At 37.4% G+C, this 20,669-nt stretch overlaps 2 protein-coding genes across 4 annotated transcripts; both read left to right on the forward strand.

Annotated features, from left to right (window-relative positions):
* On the forward strand, positions 1-4,624 carry LOC104437454. Its single transcript, XM_010050393.3, has 5 exons — positions 1-187; positions 909-1,005; positions 3,404-3,517; positions 4,120-4,221; positions 4,301-4,624. The coding sequence occupies exons 1-5, from the start codon at positions 81-83 to the stop codon at positions 4,343-4,345; spliced, it is 465 nt and encodes a 154-aa protein (XP_010048695.2). The 5' UTR covers positions 1-80; the 3' UTR covers positions 4,346-4,624.
* A 2,397-nt stretch (positions 4,625-7,021) lies between these two features.
* On the forward strand, positions 7,022-18,682 carry LOC104437455 (cyclic nucleotide-gated ion channel 17). 3 transcript variants are annotated; one of them, XM_010050394.3, is made up of 7 exons: positions 7,022-7,362; positions 7,944-8,514; positions 13,210-13,422; positions 13,525-13,820; positions 14,426-14,537; positions 16,413-16,649; positions 17,542-18,682. In XM_010050394.3, the coding sequence occupies exons 1-7, from the start codon at positions 7,334-7,336 to the stop codon at positions 18,253-18,255; spliced, it is 2,172 nt and encodes a 723-aa protein (XP_010048696.2). In that variant the 5' UTR covers positions 7,022-7,333; the 3' UTR covers positions 18,256-18,682. The 3 variants fall into 3 exon arrangements, with proteins under 3 accessions (XP_010048696.2, XP_010048698.2, XP_018726533.2); XM_010050396.3 differs by having other exon boundaries at positions 7,024-7,495; XM_018870988.2 differs by lacking the exon at positions 7,022-7,362 and adding an exon at positions 7,507-7,581.
* Positions 18,683-20,669: the final 1,987 nt, after the last annotated feature.

Here is a 20,669-nt window from a genome sequence, read left to right on the forward strand (position 1 = left end):
GCGGGAAAAAGTCTCGGAGAAACGAAAGGCTAAGCACGAACGTGACAATCAAGAAGAGGTCGAGCAAAGCTTGATCAGAAATGGCGTCGGCCTCTCCATCTCTCCTCCCCTGCCAGCGTCTCTGTCGCGGCCGCCTCTCCCTCTCCTCCCCGCCACGCTTCCCTCCTCGCCTCGCCACCCGTCTCAAGTAACTCTCTCTCTCGCTCTCTCTCTCTCTCTCTCTCTCTTCTCTCTTTCTCTCTCTTTCTGTTCTCGAGTAGTAGCTGAGAACTGAAGCCTCTTGCGATTCGTTCCGTGGGGGGTGTTCGCTTGCTTATTCGTTCTATGGGGGGAAGCCAACCCAGTGCTTGTTCTTGACGGGAACGCGTGGTTCGCTCCGAGTTTTGGTGGGGATTCCAGTGCGCTGCTGCTGTCTTTGTTTCGTGGGATCGAAAATGGAGACGGAGTGAATTTTGATGACATGGGTTGCTTCTCGTTTGATCCCTGGCTTCCCTTTGCAGGGTGTAGTAGGGGGATGGATGTTCTAATGGGCTGCTCCTGGGAATTGGGCTTGTTCAATTTTTCGGAAAAAAAAATTGATTTTTATCGCTGTGTGAGTGTAAATGAGTAGGTGCTTTGGTCTTGCTTCATTGAATTATAGTGTGTGTATTTGCTTTTGGAAGTAAGATCTGATTGTAATGACTATCGGGGGATTTTGGTTCTCCCGAAAAAAAAAGGCTTTCTTTTTTCAACTTGCTGTTCATGAATGATAAATGCGGGGGATGCTGATGAGCTTTCCCTTTTTTTCTTTTCCTGTGGCTATCATCTTGTTGTGTCATCTTGCGCTAATGGTTTGAAGATGTTCTAGGGGACTAAAGTGAAACCATGATAACGATTGATGTTGTGACTGGACTTTGTGATGCGAACAGGTTATATGTCAGACAGGGCTTGACGACACATTCCGGTTCAGTACCAGCTCCTGATGAAAGCAGGGGTCAGGCTTTCCGACTATTGGCAAATCCTAAGGTAAGCATCAAGCAATTCTGTATCAATGATGAGGGTGCATTTTTGTTAGTATTATGGACGAGGCCTATGAGTCGGCATCCCTTATATTGGTGTTTTGTGGTGTGATTCATTTTAGCTTCTTGTTCCATGGCATGGGAAAAGTAAAAATTGGTGGAGCTCGAATCACTGATGCATGGATATGCTTCATATTATAATCATGGTAAACTGCAGGAGAACTTGTAAAAGATCACATGAAGCTGTAATTTGCATGGTAGTCCACTATGAAGAAAAGTAAGATCACTACAGGTGGCAGTGTTTCTTTTGGATCCAGGATGAATGTCATGTGAGTTACGATACATGTATTCTGTTTGCATAGGTGACGTCAGATTGTCAGTGTAAGAAGTCCAGTGTGTCTCATAGGGATAGCAAATGGGTAATTTTGGTGGGTAGGGGTCGATAGGTTGGTGGAATAATCACTTGATGAGGTGGGTATATCTCAAATTTGCGTAGTGAAGAAGTTGGACACATTACTCCATTTCGATTTATGTGGAAACATCATTCTTCCACAAGTTCTCCATCAAAGCTTTCAGACATAGCAACCTTGACTCTGTTGAGAGACACTCTTATATTTACTGTTGCATCTAATTTTAGGTCCATCAAATGACGATTTAAGGACCCAGGTTCATACTATCACAAACAAATTACAGTAATCTCGATTGACACAAAAAACATGTTGTTGTAGGGATCCTTTTTGGCAGCCCTCATTACTTATTTGGCAGCTCAAGATGTAATTTAGTAGATATAGGACAAATTCAATGACTCCTTTGAGGCTTGACATTGCTTCCCATTTTTTTTCTTAGGTATTCATAACAAATTAACACATTGATATTTGACATTGAGTTGATTAAATAGGGGAACTGTACGCTTGACTCAGTTTTTTGTGTACTAATACATCTAAGCACTGATCTAAACATACCATGATGTAATTGATTAGCCAAGCGTCTTCAGCATGGAGTTACTTTAGAGGTTTAGCCAGATAGCTTAAGCAAAATGAATATAGAGTACCTTAAGCTTGAGACAGCTTATTTGCTGAGGAATTATACAGATGCTAACTAATGCCTTGATGACATGTGGGGCTTTTTCTCCATTACAGATGGTATAACAATTTAAGAAAAGTGACATATGTCCCTGGATTCTTTACCAAGTTACAAGTATCTGTGAAATTGTGTGAGGTCATTGAGCTTGAAGTAGTTGCTTCATGCAAAATGAATTAACACAGTTTCTAGATTAAGTAGCTACTTGTATGTGCTGACCTGACTTTTCATAAATTCCAATTCAAATACCACTTGAAGTGTACTTGCAGATACATATCTGTACCTGATGCTTGATCTTTCACTGTATATATGACGATATTAAAGAGATATCAGAAAATATAGTTTGTAACGTCAAGATGTTTAGAAATGCAAAGATTAGTCTTTCTTTTTCCATGCCTTCTATTATGAAATTTGGTCTCTATTTATCCAGAAAAAAAAGTAAAATAAGAGGTTAAGTACAGTTTTAGTACTCAAATTTTCAGTGTTTACGCAATTTGGTTCTTTAACTTTTGCGTTATGTGATCGAGTCCTGCATAGTTCTCAATTTGTGCGATTTGTTCCTGTAAGTTTGGTTTGTTCATCTAAGTCCTACGTTCTTGATTTGTGCAATCAAGCATTTCATTTACCCATGGTACCTTATCAAATTGGGGTTTCTTTCTTTCTTTTCCCCCCCATTGTCTTAGCATCCTGTGATTTTTTTTTTTTTTAATTTACCACAATGACAATGCATCCTATCACTAATTAATCTCATTAATTTGATGAGAGCAATTGACCAAAGGATTTGGGAAATTTAGAGACTTGATTGTTAAAGATAAAAATTAGAGCACCATGAGGACTTGATTGAACACAAAAAAAGTTAGATGACAATCTGCATAATTGCTGAAACTTATAGAATTAAAATTGTACTTAATCCTAAAATAAAAGTAAAAGTAGATATTCAATCTTCAGGATCACTGTAAGTTGACCATTCTCTATTGAAGTAATGTTGCTTGCACTTTAAGTTTAACATTCTTCTGTAGTAAATCATGTGGACATGTCCTTCCTTGCATTAGGAGCAACTAAGCAATAACAGCATTGGACGGCAGGTGGATGAATGTGCTGTATTAATCTTATCTTTTCCTCTGTTTGCCCTGCGATGAGATCTTCACCTCATCCCTGTTTTACATGGAATCAAAAGATTCATTTTAACTTAATTCTGAATGTTTGTGCCATTATATTGTGTTATGTCATTTACCATGTTTTCCTATTGTTTTTAAGCTGTGGATTTAAGGAAGAGAAGAATATCATTTTGATGAATCTCTCTGTTATTCCTATAAACTGAGCAGATGTCTTCAGAAAGAGAAAGCTCCATTAAGGATGTGATCATGGTAGATCCTTTGGAAGCCAAGCGTTTAGCTGCTAAGCAAATGCAACAACTTCAAGCAAAAGAGAAATTTCAGGTGAGTAAATGTGCATCAAGAGATAAATAGAAATCTATTGGCGAACCACTTTTAGTGGGGTGTTGCTTGCACTATATTAGTGTACCCAGTGTAGTCTAGATTCCTATCCTTTATGTGATTATGCAGGGCAGAAACATTTTGGTCTTGATTCGTGAGTCTTGTGACTAGCTTATAACTGATATTTGTCCGTTAGGGTTGAAACTGGTGAATTTCACAGAGAAGCTCCACACAGAGCCCAGAATTTTCTTTTTCTTGTGTTCATCCGTACGTTTTTAGCATTTTTTTGTTGATATCTTTCGATTCAAATTATATGTGCTGGTTTCCGCTTAACATCTTGATCCAGTTGTTGGTTACTCATGGATAAATGAATATACGCTTTGAACTTGGAGAAGGGGTAGAATGTTTCATAGATTGAATGACTCAACCGTGTATGCACTTTTGCTGTCCAAGACTCCGCGTCATGGACAAGCCAATATTTTTTTGTTTCTCCAAAACCGTCGTATTCTCTATATGTAGGGTGTAGGTGAGGAAATGACCCCAGTATTCTCTTTGTCATAAATAGTATTTTCTTTCACTGGAGTTGAGAAATTCTTTGGTTACAGAGAAGACGTCAGATTGAAGCGATAAATGGAGCATGGGCGATGATTGGTCTCACAGCAGGCTTGGTAATTGAAGGTCAAACTGGAAAGGGTATCTTAAGCCAGGTAATCATGTAATGCTGGACAATGCACAAATTTGCATATTGCTTGTCTTTATGATGTACTGACAGATTCCTACTCTCAGTTGGCTGGATATTGGGATGCCATCGTCCGGTATTTTGTGCAGTAGGCATCTTCCTGGTGGAGCTGGGTGTACATGAGAAGCTACAGATTCTGTTATTCTTTGAAATGTAACTTGTAGATTTCTTGTTTGTTCCATTTCTTTTTTCCCTTTTTCCACGTTTGTGTTGTTCTCACGGCACATGGCAATGACATCTTTACGGATACAGGAACGCAAATGCAACAAGCTTATGACTTGACCAGCTAACATATTTCTCATTCATTCTACTGTTATTAGATGCACTCAACTCAGTCAATTATCATCAATTTTCATCGCATGTTCACAGAATATAGCTATATTTTGTATCGATAACAAAGATTTCATGTTTTTAATTTTCATCATAGGTGTTACTTTTTTTTTTTTTAAAGTATCAGAAAATGAATGTGTTTAGATTCATTGAAGGAAAAAGAAAGCGACTGTAATTGTAAGGTGATCAAAGAAATACCGATCAACATTCTATATATCCAATATGGTCCTTGATACACTAAAAATAATTCTAATACTCTACTTATGTTCAGGTGAATTTTTAATATATTTTCAATTTATTTGACTAAATTTCAATGCATACAAATTCAAAGTTCTACATCACACTTTAAGATGTATTTTATTGAAATGGTAATTTGTACAACTTGCTCCTTGTAAATTAATATAATTTTTCCTAAGTGTCGGCTGTCAACGTTTCGCTGTTATTACATGATAGTCTATATATAACATATTAAATATAGTATTGTAAGTAAAAAATACATTTAATCAGATATTGGGAAAATAATTATCTTGAAAATAAACCGATGGAAGTCTAGATAAATCGTTGTTGAAGATATACTCCTAACTATTGTCTTGATACATTTAACCAGATATTGGGAGTTTGCTCAAAAAAAAAAAAAAAAACCAGATATTGGGAGAATGATTATCCTGAAAATATACTACTGAGTGTTGTCAACGATGAGGAATATGTTAGCTTCTTTGTTTGAAAATAATCCCATGGTAGTCTAGATATTCGTTTTGGAGGAAGAAATATTGAGAATTTCTTTATAAGTACACATTAAATATTGCATATTTTTGCAATATATACAACGATTCTCTTTGTGATCATTATCATGGATAATGAAATACCAATCTAACTCTTGCTTGAAAAAAATAGAAACATAGACATCAATAGTTACCAAGATAGAAAAGAAAAAAATTTAATCTAAAAAAATGGAATTAGAAGATGATCTTGAAGTAATCAGCTCAACCCTCTCTAAATAGAGGGGAGCAAATGGAGAAGATAGAAGAAGCTGTTTTACTCTTAAGAAGATTTGAGACAACCTTGCTTGCCATTTCCACACATAAAATTTACATGATGCGATTTAAGTTCATTCTAAACTATGCTCCCTATAATTCCAAAACAGATTTAGATAGATATGAACATTTATTCTATCATTGATCTCTGCATACCATTTCTCTGGCATAACTTTACATTTGATGTCAATATTAAGAATAATATACTAAGTATCGTGAAAAATATTTAAATATTAAAATTACGATTTTATTTAACAATTTAAGTTTTTTAGATAGTTGGAAGTGATTTTATAAAATTCCATGTGGTATTCAAATATGAGGTCCCGAATTCGAATCTTTAAGTTCTAGTTGCTTCTCCAAATTAATATAATTTACCATGCAATGCATGGACATCTTGGTAGTTATATGTTATTTACGCGTGCAACATTAGTGTGCTGTGGATATCTACAATATTTCAAGTTAAAAATAGCCAAAATTCGTTATTCAAAATCCAAAAAATAAAATAAAATTCATAAGTAGAAAACCTAACTAATGTCAGAATACGAACTCATGACATTATATATGGAAATAAATAGAACAATCCGTTTGCTTTCGATTAAGTAAAATCAAATCACAAAAAACGAAAAATATTATTCAAATTCAATGGAAAAATCATAAGTGAATGTACTCGTCAACGTGCACATGTCACGAAACTTTCGAGCATCTCAAATTAAAAAAAGTTCACGAAAATAGGAGAAAATTTAATCCAGACAGACCAATGATTTTACCAAGTTTGATGGGATGATAACGGTGATTTAATATGAATAGAGGTGATCCGTTCCTAATTCGGTCCGATTTCACCTAGGAACAGGGAATCGGATCAAGAGAATTGGTTCCCAATTTTTGGAATCAGGAATCGATAGGACCAATCGGTCCAGTCCGTTCGATCCCATGGAACCTATTACTTAGCAAAAAAAAAAATTAAAAATTAAGAAAAACACAAAAATTGTTACTATGTTTAAGTTTTATTACTATTTTACAGAAACTAAAAATATATATATACATTTTTAAAAAAAGGGTCGGTCCTGTTCTCGGAACCGAGATCGGGGCCGACAATCATCAGTTCCATTTTTATGGAACCGCGAGCCGGACCGATTTCTCTGAGAACCAGACAAAACAGATCGATCCGGTCCGATCCGGACGGTTTCGGTTTGGGTAATCCGGCGTGCTCACCCTACATGTGGAGATGAAATTTTCCAAGTCGTCTCGCAATTACTGATGGGCCCGGACAGAGAGAAAACCTGGGATGCTTGCAGGCCGGGCCCGAACTCAAGGAGGAGGACAAGAAAAAACGTTGGACATCGGTGATTGGTGGTGGGCGTTTGGCAAAGCGGGAAAATCATTCCCACATCACCATCACCGCCACTGCCCCCACTGCGTCACTGCTCACCACATCAAGTCAACTCCCGATTTGACTCCCCGAACAGTATCAGTGTCAATGTCCACACGCGCACACGGCCAAGAAACCCACAATTGTGAAATGCCAAGCAAGTCCAAGAAACGCCCAGGAAATCTCGGGTTAAGGTAACCCCCCGGCACGACCCTTGTCCTGGATCAAGAAAGAAACGCGCTGAATCTCGCTCGTTCCTTTCTGGGTCGGCGCTCCTTGAGCTGAGGGGGCCGTTTGCAGATTCGGGTTCGAGAAGGGTCGCGTTCGATCTGTTTGGTTTCTTGTGAATGGAGCTGAAGAGGGAGAGGCTCGTGAGGTAAAGCCGCTTTCTGGGTCCCCTCCGCTGGTGCATTCCCGGGCTTGTCCTTTTTCCCCTGAGAGAATTTTCCTGGAAAGTTCGCTTCTTTCTTTTTCAACCCGGTGGATTCTTGGGTGTTTCGCTACATCCGGTAAGCTTTAGGTCGCGGGAGATGGTGTGTTTTTTGTCGGGGTTGTAATATTTGGGCAGCAGATGCGGTCGTTTTCTCTGAATTGTGTGAGCCTGAGTAATTTTACTTCTTGTTAAGCTCTAGATCGCTCCATTTTTGGAACGTGCTATGCTGGATTGAAACTCTGCTGAACAGAGCTTCTTCTTATCTTTTCCAAATGTTTTGGCTTCTCTTCATGGCTAATTAATATGTGGCTTTTCCGAAGACTAAAATGGTTGAAATTTAGTTTGGCGAATTATTCTCAAGGGAAAATGCGAAGACAGCCACTTTACTTGGAGCAATAGACGTTAGAGAACTCGACCCATTAGATGGAACTAATGCCTGATTAGCTTTGCCTTTGACAACTTGTGAAGTCTCTTTTACCTGCACACTCGTGGTTCTGTGCTGAGTTTTGCTACAAATTTTGCAGGTTTTATTCTGATGGAAAGCAGAGGAAAGAATTGAGAAGCGGAAGTGATGACCCTTCGGACTTGAATATGTCGTCTTCCAAGTACAGGTTTTCCTCATCGGCTTTGCTGAAATCAGATAATGGGTTCGTGGGAGGTAGATGTAAACTCCCTGAAGCATTTTCGAGTGGGAGGAGTAAGGTGTTTCCGGAGGACCTTGCGCCCGGGCGGAGTAAAATGCTTGATCCAGGGGGTGAAATTATGTTGAGGTGGAACTGGATTTTCATTTTCTCATGCTTAGTGGCACTCTTTGTCGACCCATTATATTTTTACTTGCCAACAGTGTTAGGGACTTCGGACGACTCTTGCGTGAAGACAGACTTGAATCTACGAATTATAGTAACTTGCTTTCGGACACTGGCAGACCTCTTTTATGTGCTGCACATTGTTATAAAGTTCAGAACAGCTTATGTTGCGCCGAGCTCTCGAGTGTTTGGTAGGGGTGAGCTTGTAATGGATCCTAAGAAGATTGCACGGCGTTATATTAGATCTGACTTCTTTGTTGATCTCATTGCAGCATTGCCTCTTCCTCAGGTACTTTTCTCAGAAAATATGCTGTTGATTTTCATGCTGAACCATTCTGTTCAGTGAGACTGTTTACTGCTTGCTCACCAGCATACCCCAGTTATCTGCATATGAATTTTTTCCTTGAAAAATTGCTGTTTGAAGATGTTAAAACATAAGCTTTACGGAAACTAGTTTAGCATGCACAAGTCATGAGAGTTATTAAGTAATGAATTACCTTATTGGAAAGTTAAACTGGCAAGTTTATTAAATGAAAATTAAGTGAAAGAAGTTCTCCTTATATAGCATTCTAACTTGTTATAGCTTTGTTAGGTTTCTCACTCTCGTGCTTTATATATATGCATCAGTTCAGTTGTGATATATGAGTAATTGATTCCACTAACTAATCACTATCGGTACTCTTTTTAACTCCCGCTTTTGCATATGAGGCTTTTTTAGAGATTGATTTTTCATTTTCTTTTTTCCTTGTGGGGTGGGGGTTGAAAAGAGTGCACCGATCATTATTAGAGGCTTGTATTACTAATGTTGACAGGATATGGCTATCTTAGTGATTATATCCAACTTTTTCAGTAATATGCGAAACCATATGTCTTAGCTTTCAACATGTCTAGATTAAGGGAAAGAATAGTAAAGTATCAGACATCATGTTGCTTGGATTCAATTAGGTCTTGGGTTTGCATTCTATCAGATCCAGGCTGTTCTGCTTTGTCATGGGTTGGCTTCAAATTTGAAACAAGTTTTACTAGGACTGCAGTTTTCACTGGTTGGATCTCAAGAAGTTGACTTTTTGGGTAAAGTCCAATCTAGTGAATTCTTGAGTTGGTCGAACATATTTGTTTTATTGGGTACACCTTTGCAACATCTACTTATGCGATGACATCGCAAATAGTCCATGAATTTCGAGCACAGTCTCCATGTGCATCAAGAGATTCGAACCACGAATGGTCTGCTATGCAGTTGTTGATTTTGAAAGGTTGATTCAAAACAACTTGAATGGATGTCTAGAAAATGTCCATGTTGGTCTATTTTTAAGGACTGTGAAACCATTATGGTTAGATAATTGTGGATGATTTCTAGAAAGCAGGCAGACGCAAGCCTCTTTTATTATGACTACTAGAGATATAATTGCGTTGCATCTGTTGGATATCTTCTAGGTCTTTTAAGATAGAAGTATTAGAAACACCATGTTTCTACATGTGAGTTTTGTTGTGCATGTAATGCCATTTCATACCCAAAATGTACATTTACCGTTGCTACATGACTATTTAAAATGAAAAGAAGGAAGAAATTACTCACGCTTATGCATGATGGCACTTTTTTCAGGAAAAACCATATTAGTTCATGTCTGGTGAATTTATTGTGATTTAAATATGCTCTCCTTGCCAAATGTAAAGCTCATGCCTCTTGATTTATCAATTTTGAAAGCGAAAGGTGCACATCTCTAATATAAAATTCTAGGATGTCATGTAAAAAGACTTATATCTGGATTTAATTCCAACCAATTTCCTAATGAGATGTACATTGTACTCTCACTCTATTTTGATTGGAGTCTTTATATCCTCCTCCATACATCAAATATAATTGGAGAAAAATTTATCACCAAGATAGTCACATGAGATTCTTCCTTTTTTTTTTCATAGGCACTTGGAAATTTTATCTTTAACCTCAAATATGATTAAATTCTCCTCCATAAATCTACACTCTTGAACCCCTTATTTTCATGAAAACGATTTTCTCTTCCAGTATCCCAAACACCTTTTTGTTTTTTTTTTTTGTTTTTTGTTGATCATACTTCTTGCTTGAAAGTAAACATTATATTCTACTGATCTTGTAACAGTCTTTCAACCCAGCTTAGATTTAGCTGTAGTCCATAGGCTTTAGTTGCCTTAAGTGTTCTATTAACCATCTTCTCCAGGGCCATAACTAGTTGAAAGAGTCCTCAACGAAATTGTCTGACAATTGCTAACAACCCCATATTACTCTCCTAGGTGATAGTTGATCATACTTAAAAATTTTCTTTGTGACCTCATAGCGGTCTTCCAACCCAATTTAGTTTTAGCAGTAACACTATAGGCTTTAGTTGCCTTAAGTGTCCCATTAACCATTTTTACTCCAAGGGCATAAATAGTTGAAAGAATCCTCAACAAAATTGTGCGTTAACCGCTAACAACTTCTTATTACTCTCCTAGGTGATAATTTAAGAAACGTCCAATGTAGCATGAATGGGAACTATCAATGATTTTTTTTTTTTCTTAATAGGTAAAATTGATTCGGAGGCCAATCTTACTGGCACAAAAGTTTAACCTTATTTTTCTCGAGGAAATAGCCACAGCCAATGTTGTTAAATTGAGATTTGAATTGTGAATCGTAAGCCTCATTCCTGGAATCATGAGTCAAGGCCAATAGTTAATCGTTAGTTTTAGTAACATTTCTAAAAAACTCCAAGAATAACCATAAGCTACTACTTGCAGAAGCTTATAAAAAAGTATGATATAGTTGAGAAAGTTATACCCAAAAGCTAATATTGTCAATGCCCAATCTAACTTCTCAGTATTATAGAAGTGCAAAATCAAAAAGATCTAAAACAATTAAAAGTAAAAAAACTGTCAACAACACATAACAACCTCAATAAACACACAAAAAATATCAAAATTTATCATAAACTATTGAAGCTCAAGCTCTAACTGTTATCCAAGCTCATGATTAAAACAAGCTAAATAGGAGGGTCAGAGGCATGATCTGCGAGTCAAAGGAGATGCCATGGCTTGCGCTGGACACAGCTGACTGCTGGTGTCGTCACTGGAGGTGGCAACGGTTAGTATTGGAGCCAGTGATTGCTTGTCAAGGACTGACACGGAGCAGTCTACAGCTTTTTGAGTTCCTTTATTAGGTTAGGGTGAGAGAACCAAGGTCTTCCGGTGTGTTTGTACTTTTTTTTTTTTTCTCCTTTTTCTTCTAGTTGCTGTCTTCAATTTTCAGCCGAATTGTCTCTTTAGAACCCAATACTTTTGAGCCCAACCTCTATTATAAAGCCAAAGGTGCAAATTCGGGTTGTTCTCATGAACCGTAGAGGATTGTGGAATTGTACAATTCACTAATAATTCATGAGTGCAAGACGAATCGTTTGGAGTGATGAATCAAGCCATATTGTGCAATTCAAATTGTGAATCACATGATTTTTACAACACTGGCACAACTTTCGAAGAGTTATTCACTTTATTGGCAACCACTGACTATACAAAATAATTGAGTTCTTGAATCTAACGGAATTGCATGAAGAACTAGGTAATTTCACTATTTCAAGTTTATAAAGGGGGACTTTCTATTCTAACGTCCATGACTGAAAGGTCAGCTGATTCTTCTTTTGAAAGGGGAAATTTCGTTGATCTCTACAGTAGCTTTCCTTTTTTTCTCAAGCAATGAGAATTATATACTCATACATGTGTATTTATATGTATCGGCTAACTATCAAGTTATGTGGAAAGGGAAACTTTTAGCCATGGAGCCATATATTTAGCCAAAACTAGAGATATTCTCATACTCATCGACAAGTAGACCTGATCTTTTACCTAGTGAGCCACTTAACCCACATACATTCAGTCTTATCCTATGAAATGATCATCAGCATTCAAGGGGAAAAGAGCTGTCTCATCTTCTCAGTTAATGTCTTAAGCTGAACAAACAAATAAGTAACCGTCACAGTAACTCTCTATTGAGGAAGACAACCTATATGAGAATCAAAGATATCATTGCCGAAGTACTTGCACAAACAAGTAAAGAGTGCCTAAAAGTAGTGGAGAACTTGCATATGACCTCTCCTGATGAAGGTCTCCATTACAGTTTGTGGATACAAAACCTTTAGTAATTGATGATGCAGAGCTGCTTATTTGAATAAAAATGATGTCTACGGCTCAAAAAATGTAATCATAATAAAATGAGGTCATTTCTATACAGCAGTGTAGAGTTCTTCTGTAATCATTGATAACCTGAAATTCACCATGACTGTATCATGCACATCTGATAATAAAGCAGCAAAGATAGGATTAAAAAACTGAATATTGGTGGGGATACCTTAAATGGAGCGAAGCTGCTTATTTCGGATGGATGTCTGAATGTCAGGATTGATATTCTGACATGCTTTTGTTGGCTTTAATGCTGTGACCACGAGATTTAAGTGCATTGTTACTTGGAAGAGATGGAATAGGTGGGCCGGTAGATTTCTTGGAGAGTTGAATTTGTGAGAAGAGCGAGTCATGCATGCTGAGTGAAAATGATAACAGCATTTGTGTGGGTTGGCTTAATTGCACATTTTTTGGCCAGTATTTATGATTGGCTTTAGAGGTCTTAACAGAGTGATATAAGTTTGTTGTCATAAGGTCTTAACAGACGTACAGTTGGGTGAGAGGAGTACTAAGGGTCTTTCATGAAATCAAGAAGGATGGAAACACATTGAAGGCCCTAGTGCTTTAGCCAGAGGTCTGCACACGTGTGTATGCATACTTACATATATGTCCATAATAGGGTGAATCTTTCAGTCTTTTGTAGCGTTACTTTGCAAGGCTTTGATATAGGAGCAGGATTTAAAGGTCGTAACTCTCCCTTCTGATCTTTGAATTCTGCACTGTTATTTTTGCTCTATTGAGGATTTCAATTCTGAATTTTACCTTTTCTTGATCTCAAAGATGTTCCACAATGATTCTGCAGATGGTGATCTGGTTCATTATACCAGCAGCCAGAAGTTCTCGGACCGATCATAACAACAACGCCCTTGCGTTGATTGTTTTGCTGCAGTATATTCCAAGGTTGTATCTTATTTACCCATTAAGTTCTCAAATTGTCAAAGCAACTGGAGTGGTTACAAAGACAGCTTGGGCTGGGGCTGCATATAATCTTCTGTTGTACATGTTGGCAAGCCATGTAAGTATTGTGATTGCTTTGAATTGATACTATTTGCGGTGTCATAAATGAGCATGTGAGTGGAGCCACTTAGCAGATGTTTTTCACTTATTTTCTGCTCAGGTTCTAGGAGCCGCATGGTACCTTTTGTCAGTTGATAGGTACACATCATGCTGGAAATCAATATGCCGGAATGAAGAAAGCCCTATCAAGTGTTCTCTTGAATATTTGAGTTGTGGTGGTTTTGATCCTAGTCGCCAAAGATGGGTCAACAGTACAAATGTTTTCAAGAGTTGTGATCCCAAAAACGATACATTCAACTATGGGATATTTGAAAATGCAGTGACCAAAAATATTGTTTCTTCTAATTTTGTGGAAAGGTACTGCTATTGTTTATGGTGGGGTCTGCAGCAATTAAGGTAACATTTCCATTCTGTCCATCTATTACAACAGAAGTATTGTTGGGGTTCTTAATGATTAGTTCCCATGTGCTTATGCTATGAACATCATGCAGAGGACCACCAAACAATTGGAATTTTAGACAGCCTTACTTAATATGTAGCTTTCCTCTGTTTTAAAATCTTGCTAGTCTTACACTGTCTGTAAGTGCTGAGTATTGCTGCAAGGTAATTGGCTTGAGCCTGCTATGGAACTTGAGTGAGCAGATCTGTAGCACTATTCTGTTAAGATGCTTTAGGACATTCGGAATTGAACCTTTTCAATAATATGATACTTGGAGACATGGTTCTGCCAATCTTTAAATGTGAAGCTCTGGCTAGATTACTATTTCTATTTTAGTTGATGACTCTTGACAATATATCTGATGAGTGGCTTGGTTTGCACCTGACCATATCAAGTCATTTACAACCAAAAGACTTTGACTTTGGCCTCTAAGGCAGATGAAGTGGCTGAGAGTCATATTTAGAGAATTGTTTCTGATTTGTAGATTATGAGTTAAATTCTATTTCGTTGCCTCTATTTGGCAAGAGAGGCTAATACACATTTTCATCCTCCAATTTTTCAGTTCTTATGGTCAAAATTTGTCAACAAGCATGTATATTGGGGAGACATCATTTGCCATACTTATTGCCATCTTGGGTCTGGTTTTATTTGCCCATCTCATTGGGAACATGCAGGTAATTTATTGTTGGCTCTATTCTCAACTCAGCCACTTAAAGATGTAGATATGTTGTAAAACCTTGATTGTTTTATTGTTATTACTAACAGTGGTAGTTAGAAGATGCTATCTGGTAAGGATGAGCTAGCGTAAGGAAGTAAATTATTTCCTAAAAATTAACTTGATATAATAATGGAACTGGCTGGTTTGACATTTTATGGATCTGTTGTTAAAACCCACGAGCTAAGCATGAAATTTGGGAAGAATAACTCAGAGATATGATGCCACTGGCCGGTTTGACATTCCAATATAAGGTAGATGGGATTTTTCACAGCTTCATGAGCTTTGCCTCTTGATTATGCTGCAAAATCACTGGAGGACATTTTAATTCCCCTACTCATACATATGCTTATGACCATTCCCTGATCTTTAATTATATGCAAGACTAAATCTACCTATTTTGAGAGGGAGGTTAATGATATAATTTTCCTCACTCCCTTGCTGCCCTTTCCGTGTTTAGACTGAATACCCAAGTCTCCACACCTCCAAATCTGAAGCCATGGTTCAGCTTAATTCATTATGGAGATGAGAGAAAGCTAAAGGATTTGTTGTAGGCTTCTCATGCTGTTTTTGTCATAGTTTCCCCCCTGCTAAGAGGAAACCGAGTCTTACATGAAGTTAGAAAAAATGACTTTAAAAAAAGGCTGTCTCTCAGGGATTTACTTTCTTATTCTGTGCTGATAGAATAATTAAATGATAAATTGCATCTTCATCATACAGCTTAAGTTTTTGAAACAGTTGATGGTGATTATACAAAATCTAACATGATATCAAAGCAAAAGGTCTTGAGTTCAAATCTTTCCAGGCCCCAATTGCCTCCCCAATTGAATATGTCCATGCTTAATACTAGGCAAAAAGACCAAACTAAGCGTGAGGGGGAGTGATAGAATAATTAAATATTAAATCGCCTCTTCATTAAATAGCTTAAACTTTTAGAATAGTTAATAGTGGTTCCACAAAATCTAACAAGAACAATTATTGTCAGTGTTGCAGTACTGTTGCTTGGCGTAGGATGAACCTATTTAATCAATTTACAATGAAATAAAAGAAACTTATCTTGTCTGAGGAAGTAAGAATATTCGGTTGAACTTCTGGTCGCATTGTATAACCATTGATTCTAGTATAAGGATTGGAAAAATTCATGGATGCCTCACGTGTATAAATACCTCTAATACTTTAGTTTTTCAGTGGCACTTTGCTTTCCAGTATTATTACAAGTTCCCAAATATTTCGTCAGACTGTCATGTGTCTCTGAAAGTTTTCTGAATTGTTCTTTGAGGTGCTTCAGTTTGTTGCTTCATGTCTGAGATAGTGTGTGTATGCAACCCATGATTCCCTTAGGAATGCCAAGGTGAGTCTTTGTGAGGATCCATGGAGCTGTGATATCTGTGGGATTGATATTATCACACAAAAGGTGATACAGTCGGGTTGTCCCTAGTTTTCATGTAGCAAGCGTGCATCCAACTCTTTTTCTTATGTTGACCTTTTGCCCAATAGAGATACTGGCATCTCCGTGCTAACAAGTTTAGAGGATCTGGAGTCCATTGTTTCCAGGATTTGTGGTCCATGCAGACATTTGTGGTCCTTAAATGATACGTAAATTACTAAATTCTCATCTGACAATGGTTTAAGATAAGCAACGTCATCACTCATATATATGATAGCTGCTCCCACATGACTCAAAAGAGAATCACAGTACTTTCATCTTAGATCTAATCTGTATTGTAACAAAACAAATAAAAATGAATATTTAGTCTTTTGTTTTTTAGTCAAAAAGATCTAGTCTCAAATTCCATTTCTGTTTCATATACTTAATGATTTTCTTTGGGTGCAGACCTACCTGCAGTCTCTTACTATTAGGCTTGAGGAATGGAGACTTAAACGAAGAGACACAGAGGAATGGATGAGGCATCGCCAGCTTCCCGGAGATTTAAAAGAACGTGTACATCGTTTTGGCCTATACAAGTGGCTTGCTACTAGAGGAGTTGACGAAGAATCCATCCTTCATGGCCTACCAGCTGATCTCCGTCGTGATATTCAGCGCCACTTGTGCTTAGACCTAGTTCGACGTGTATGGTCTTTTTACATCAGATCCTATCTTAAAGCAATTGTTCAATTTAAATGCTTTTTGGTGTAGTGTTTCAATGCACTTACATTGCATTCTACACTTAGTACTGTAAACTTCAGCCGAGCACATCAACCAATGCTTTCCATGCATTTGCACAAGGGTAAAGAACAATCTCGCTCATTGCTACCAAGGATGGTTTTTCTGAAACTTTACCCTGCTTTTGCAATGCGTGTTTTCTGGTAGTCTTTTCATCACCCTTACAAATTTCATATATTTGGTCAACATTTGCCTCATGTTTACTGAGTGATCTTTAGCTAGAGGCACCACTCCCTAAGGAATAGGACACTGGAATGCACATTTGGTTTGCTTGTTGTATTCTAAGATCCCAATTTGACATTATCATCTTTTTGTGATCCACATGTCACGCACTTATGAGGAAATGGAAAATTTAAGGTTGTGTTAAGATGGTCAGTTAAGAGGCAAGGACTGGCTCAGTGGTATGGCCTCTCAATTCCCCAGGCTTTTTGCTGGCTTCAAGCCCCATGTTATCCTGTCCCCAATCCATTTCTTTGTTTACGAATCAAAAGTGGTAAAAACCAAAATGCCAGCTGGTACTTTGGCCTTTCAGATGTAGTGTCGTTTTTAGTTGAGCTAGTGCCTAGTAATATTGATTTCTTTATGGGTCATTGGAAATTGCCATCGACCGTTCTATATCTGTCGAGCGAACTAGGTGATGGGTTTTCAATGATAAATGGTTTTTTGGAGATTATTTAAATGTGAAAGATGTAACGCCAACTACCATTCTTAAGAAGGCCATGAGTGGCATTATGTCATGCTGTTTTTACTGCATTTATCAGTAAATTATCACACTAACCTGCTTTCGCATAATTTTCAGGTACCTTTCTTCTCCCAAATGGATGATCCGCTTCTTGATGCAATATGTGAGCGTTTAGTATCCTCGCTAAGCACTGACCATACCTACATTGTTCGTGAGGGTGACCCTGTGACAGAGATGCTTTTTATTATTAGAGGCCGGTTGGAGAGTTCAACTACTAATGGAGGTAGGACTGGTTTTTTCAATTCAATTACATTGAGACCTGGAGATTTCTGTGGCGAGGAGCTACTTGCTTGGGCATTGCTCCCGAAATCCAGTGTCAATTTGCCTTCCTCGACTAGAACAGTTAGAACGCTTGTAGAAGTGGAAGCTTTTGCTCTGAGAGCAGAAGATCTCAAGTTTGTGGCCAACCAGTTTAGACGCCTCCACAGCAAAAAGTTGCAACATACTTTCAGGTTTCATTCCCACCACTGGAGGACATGGGCTGCATGCTTCATCCAAGCAGCTTGGCGCCGACATAAAAGGAGGTCTATGGAAAACAGTCTTTCCATGAAAGAGTATGAGGATGTGGTCAAGGGATCAGGTCCAGAGACAGAGGATTCTTTTGTCTCCAGAAATCCTTCTCAGACAAAGCTAAATCTGGGAGTGACAATATTGGCTTCCAGATTTGCTGCGAACACGAGGAGAGGAGCTCAAAAGATCAAAGACGTGGAGATGCCAAAGTTACAAAAACCTGAGGAACCTGACTTTTCCTCTGAACCTTATGATGAATAGCTGCTCTGGTTGTGTCAGGTTCTCGTAGCTTTAGCTTTTGTGTACCATCAAGAAAATTTGCTTTTGAGATGAAATCTACAGTGGTGCGGTTAGGCTGAGACATATCGGGGTTTTACAACAAAGGGATTCCTCCCTGAAGGAATGGTATGACTTGGAAAGACAAAAGTGATGGTCAGGGACTCAAGTCTCAGGTGAGAAGAGAAGTTGTCATTAGGGCATTTAAAGATGTGTCTAATTTAGCTGTGCAAATGTTTGCTCTTCAAAATGGGTGGGCTGAATTGTATGCAACAAAGCATTCATAAGTTATCTGTTATTTTGCCACTGAAAATGTATAGATTATTGTTACTGCCATATATATTGTATTGTCCATGACTAGACAGTGTAGAAGAATTGCTTAATTGAGGATGCATTGTTTGTTGATGGACCAGACCAGACCCATTTAGTAGCTATTAGTGAAAAATATGCAGCACATCGGGATTGTGGAGTATGACGGTTTCGATCTTCTGACTGCACTGTTTGAAAGTAAATGGGACAGGAAACAGAGTGCTGGAAGCAAAAGCAAAAGCTCTCTCACCACCTTTTGGATTGTTGTTTCTATTAAATGCTATCTTTTACGTATGAAATCTGATTTGAGTGTTTGGTATAACCCGTGTGTAAGGAATCTAAAATCTGACAAATCAGAGGCATGGTGCTTAAGTGCATCCAGTTAGGCACCTGATGGTTTTGGTCTCTTCATTCGAGCTTTGCATGGAAAACTTACCTTACTCTGTGCAGCTTCTGGGATTGCAGATCGTATGTCTAACTGGTGTGGCAAAAAGCCTATGTTTTTTTTTTTTTTCTGATTCTCATTCACATTTGAACTTTTTAATGCATTATTACAAGGGCAATGTGCTCTGCATGAATGAAACTTTCTCATATTTATGCCTAACTCAGCAGCAATAATAGGATCGATTCGTCATCTCTCATTCTTGCATTGCTTCGAGAAACAAATTTCTTTAATTAGACCTTGTTTTTTATAACCTTTGTAGTATAAATCTACTTTTCGTGCTGCACTTCCAATGTACTCACTTTTAACGTGTTTGTTCTAAATAGTGATACATTATAAGTGTAAAGCTGAAGTTTGGCCGAAATATTTTATAATTGTATTCGGGGGATCGAGTAAACGGTAAACTGGGAAGTTATAGCTACGAGTCAAGTTCTAATCTCCAACAAAACTGGCCAATTTTACGTTCTCTTCATTGATGGTGGTGGTCCATTGGCGGCGGCAATGGCAGATATCAGTTTATCATGGTGGCTGACAAAGAAATGGAATTACGTTTTCCAAAAAGAATTTCGTTCGATCTGTTTCTCGAAATCAAATTTGTAACTTCTGTCATCCAAAGGAATATGTTGGGTCTCTCCTAACTGTAATATATACAGAAAAAAATGAGAACATCATAGTATATCGATTTTATAAAATGAGAACAATAACAGTAAGCAGTACATCATTGACCAGGAAGACAAAATGGGTAGTTTTTCTCAGGCATCATGATGCAAATAGTTCCTGAACTTTGCTCAATATACAATGTGATTCTTGAACTTTTAATTTATTTAATGTGATCCCTTTAAGTTTGTTCTCAGACTATATGAAAATATTTAATATTATCATTCTATTAATTCAATTTCAGAGACAAGTATAAATTTGAGCTAAAATTCAGGACTATATTGAATAAATTAAAAGATCAAGGTTTATAATACACATTGGGTCAAAATTTAGGAATCATTTTTGTCATTTTTCTTTTTTCTTATTATGACAAACATGAAAAACAAGAAAAATATTTTCCTAAATTCAATATCATTTTCAATGTGAGTTCTTTTGCATTAAGTAATTTAGGGCGCAAATGATAACCATTTAACTTATGGCTAGATTTATTTTTCTGTTCTTAGGAGAAGTTTAGAATAGAAATTCATTTAATAACACAATTTTATTTTTCTATTTCTGGAATAACTTTTTAGTCAATAATTAGGTTTGGAAAAGAAATGAGAAGTAAAAATATTATATTTTCCTATTTTTGAAACAAAAATGAGAAATAAAAGTTTTTCTCATCGCTCGCTTTCATTACTAGCCAATTGCCCAACTACCATCGCCCATCATCCTCTGTCTTTGCTACTTTGGTTGCCACCCATTGTTGCTTGGAAGGGAGAAATTTCGTATTATTATCAAACGAATTTTCATTCCGGAAATATAAATTTTGTGATCAAATGCATATTTTTGCTTAAAATCTCCTCTCAGAATAGAACTAAAAATTCTATTTTTGACCGGAAATTGTGTCTAAAAATAGAATAGTTATCATTCACGTTCTTATTTTTGTGAAAGAATTGTCAAAAAAGGATGCTTTAAGATGCATTTCCACCGGGAACACACTCACTTCCAA

The sequence above is a fragment of the Eucalyptus grandis genome, chromosome 3 (genome assembly GCF_016545825.1).
Source record: "Eucalyptus grandis isolate ANBG69807.140 chromosome 3, ASM1654582v1, whole genome shotgun sequence".
In the NCBI taxonomy this organism is placed as follows: Eukaryota; Viridiplantae; Streptophyta; class Magnoliopsida; order Myrtales; family Myrtaceae; genus Eucalyptus; species Eucalyptus grandis.

Bases quoted from the DNA above. Each gene is read 5' to 3' on its own strand.
- LOC104437454 (XM_010050393.3), top strand. From the start codon at position 81: ATGGCGTCGGCCTCTCCATCTCTCCTCCCCTGCCAGCGTCTCTGTCGC. The intron at 1,006-3,403 runs GTAAGCATCAAG...TAAACTGAGCAG, and splicing joins GACTATTGGCAAATCCTAAG to ATGTCTTCAGAAAGAGAAAG. The intron at 4,222-4,300 runs GTAATCATGTAA...TCCTACTCTCAG, and splicing joins GAAAGGGTATCTTAAGCCAG to TTGGCTGGATATTGGGATGC.
- LOC104437455 (XM_010050394.3), top strand. From the start codon at position 7,334: ATGGAGCTGAAGAGGGAGAGGCTCGTGAG. The intron at 13,423-13,524 runs GTAAGTATTGTG...TTTTCTGCTCAG, and splicing joins TGTACATGTTGGCAAGCCAT to GTTCTAGGAGCCGCATGGTA. The intron at 16,650-17,541 runs GTATGGTCTTTT...CATAATTTTCAG, and splicing joins GCTTAGACCTAGTTCGACGT to GTACCTTTCTTCTCCCAAAT.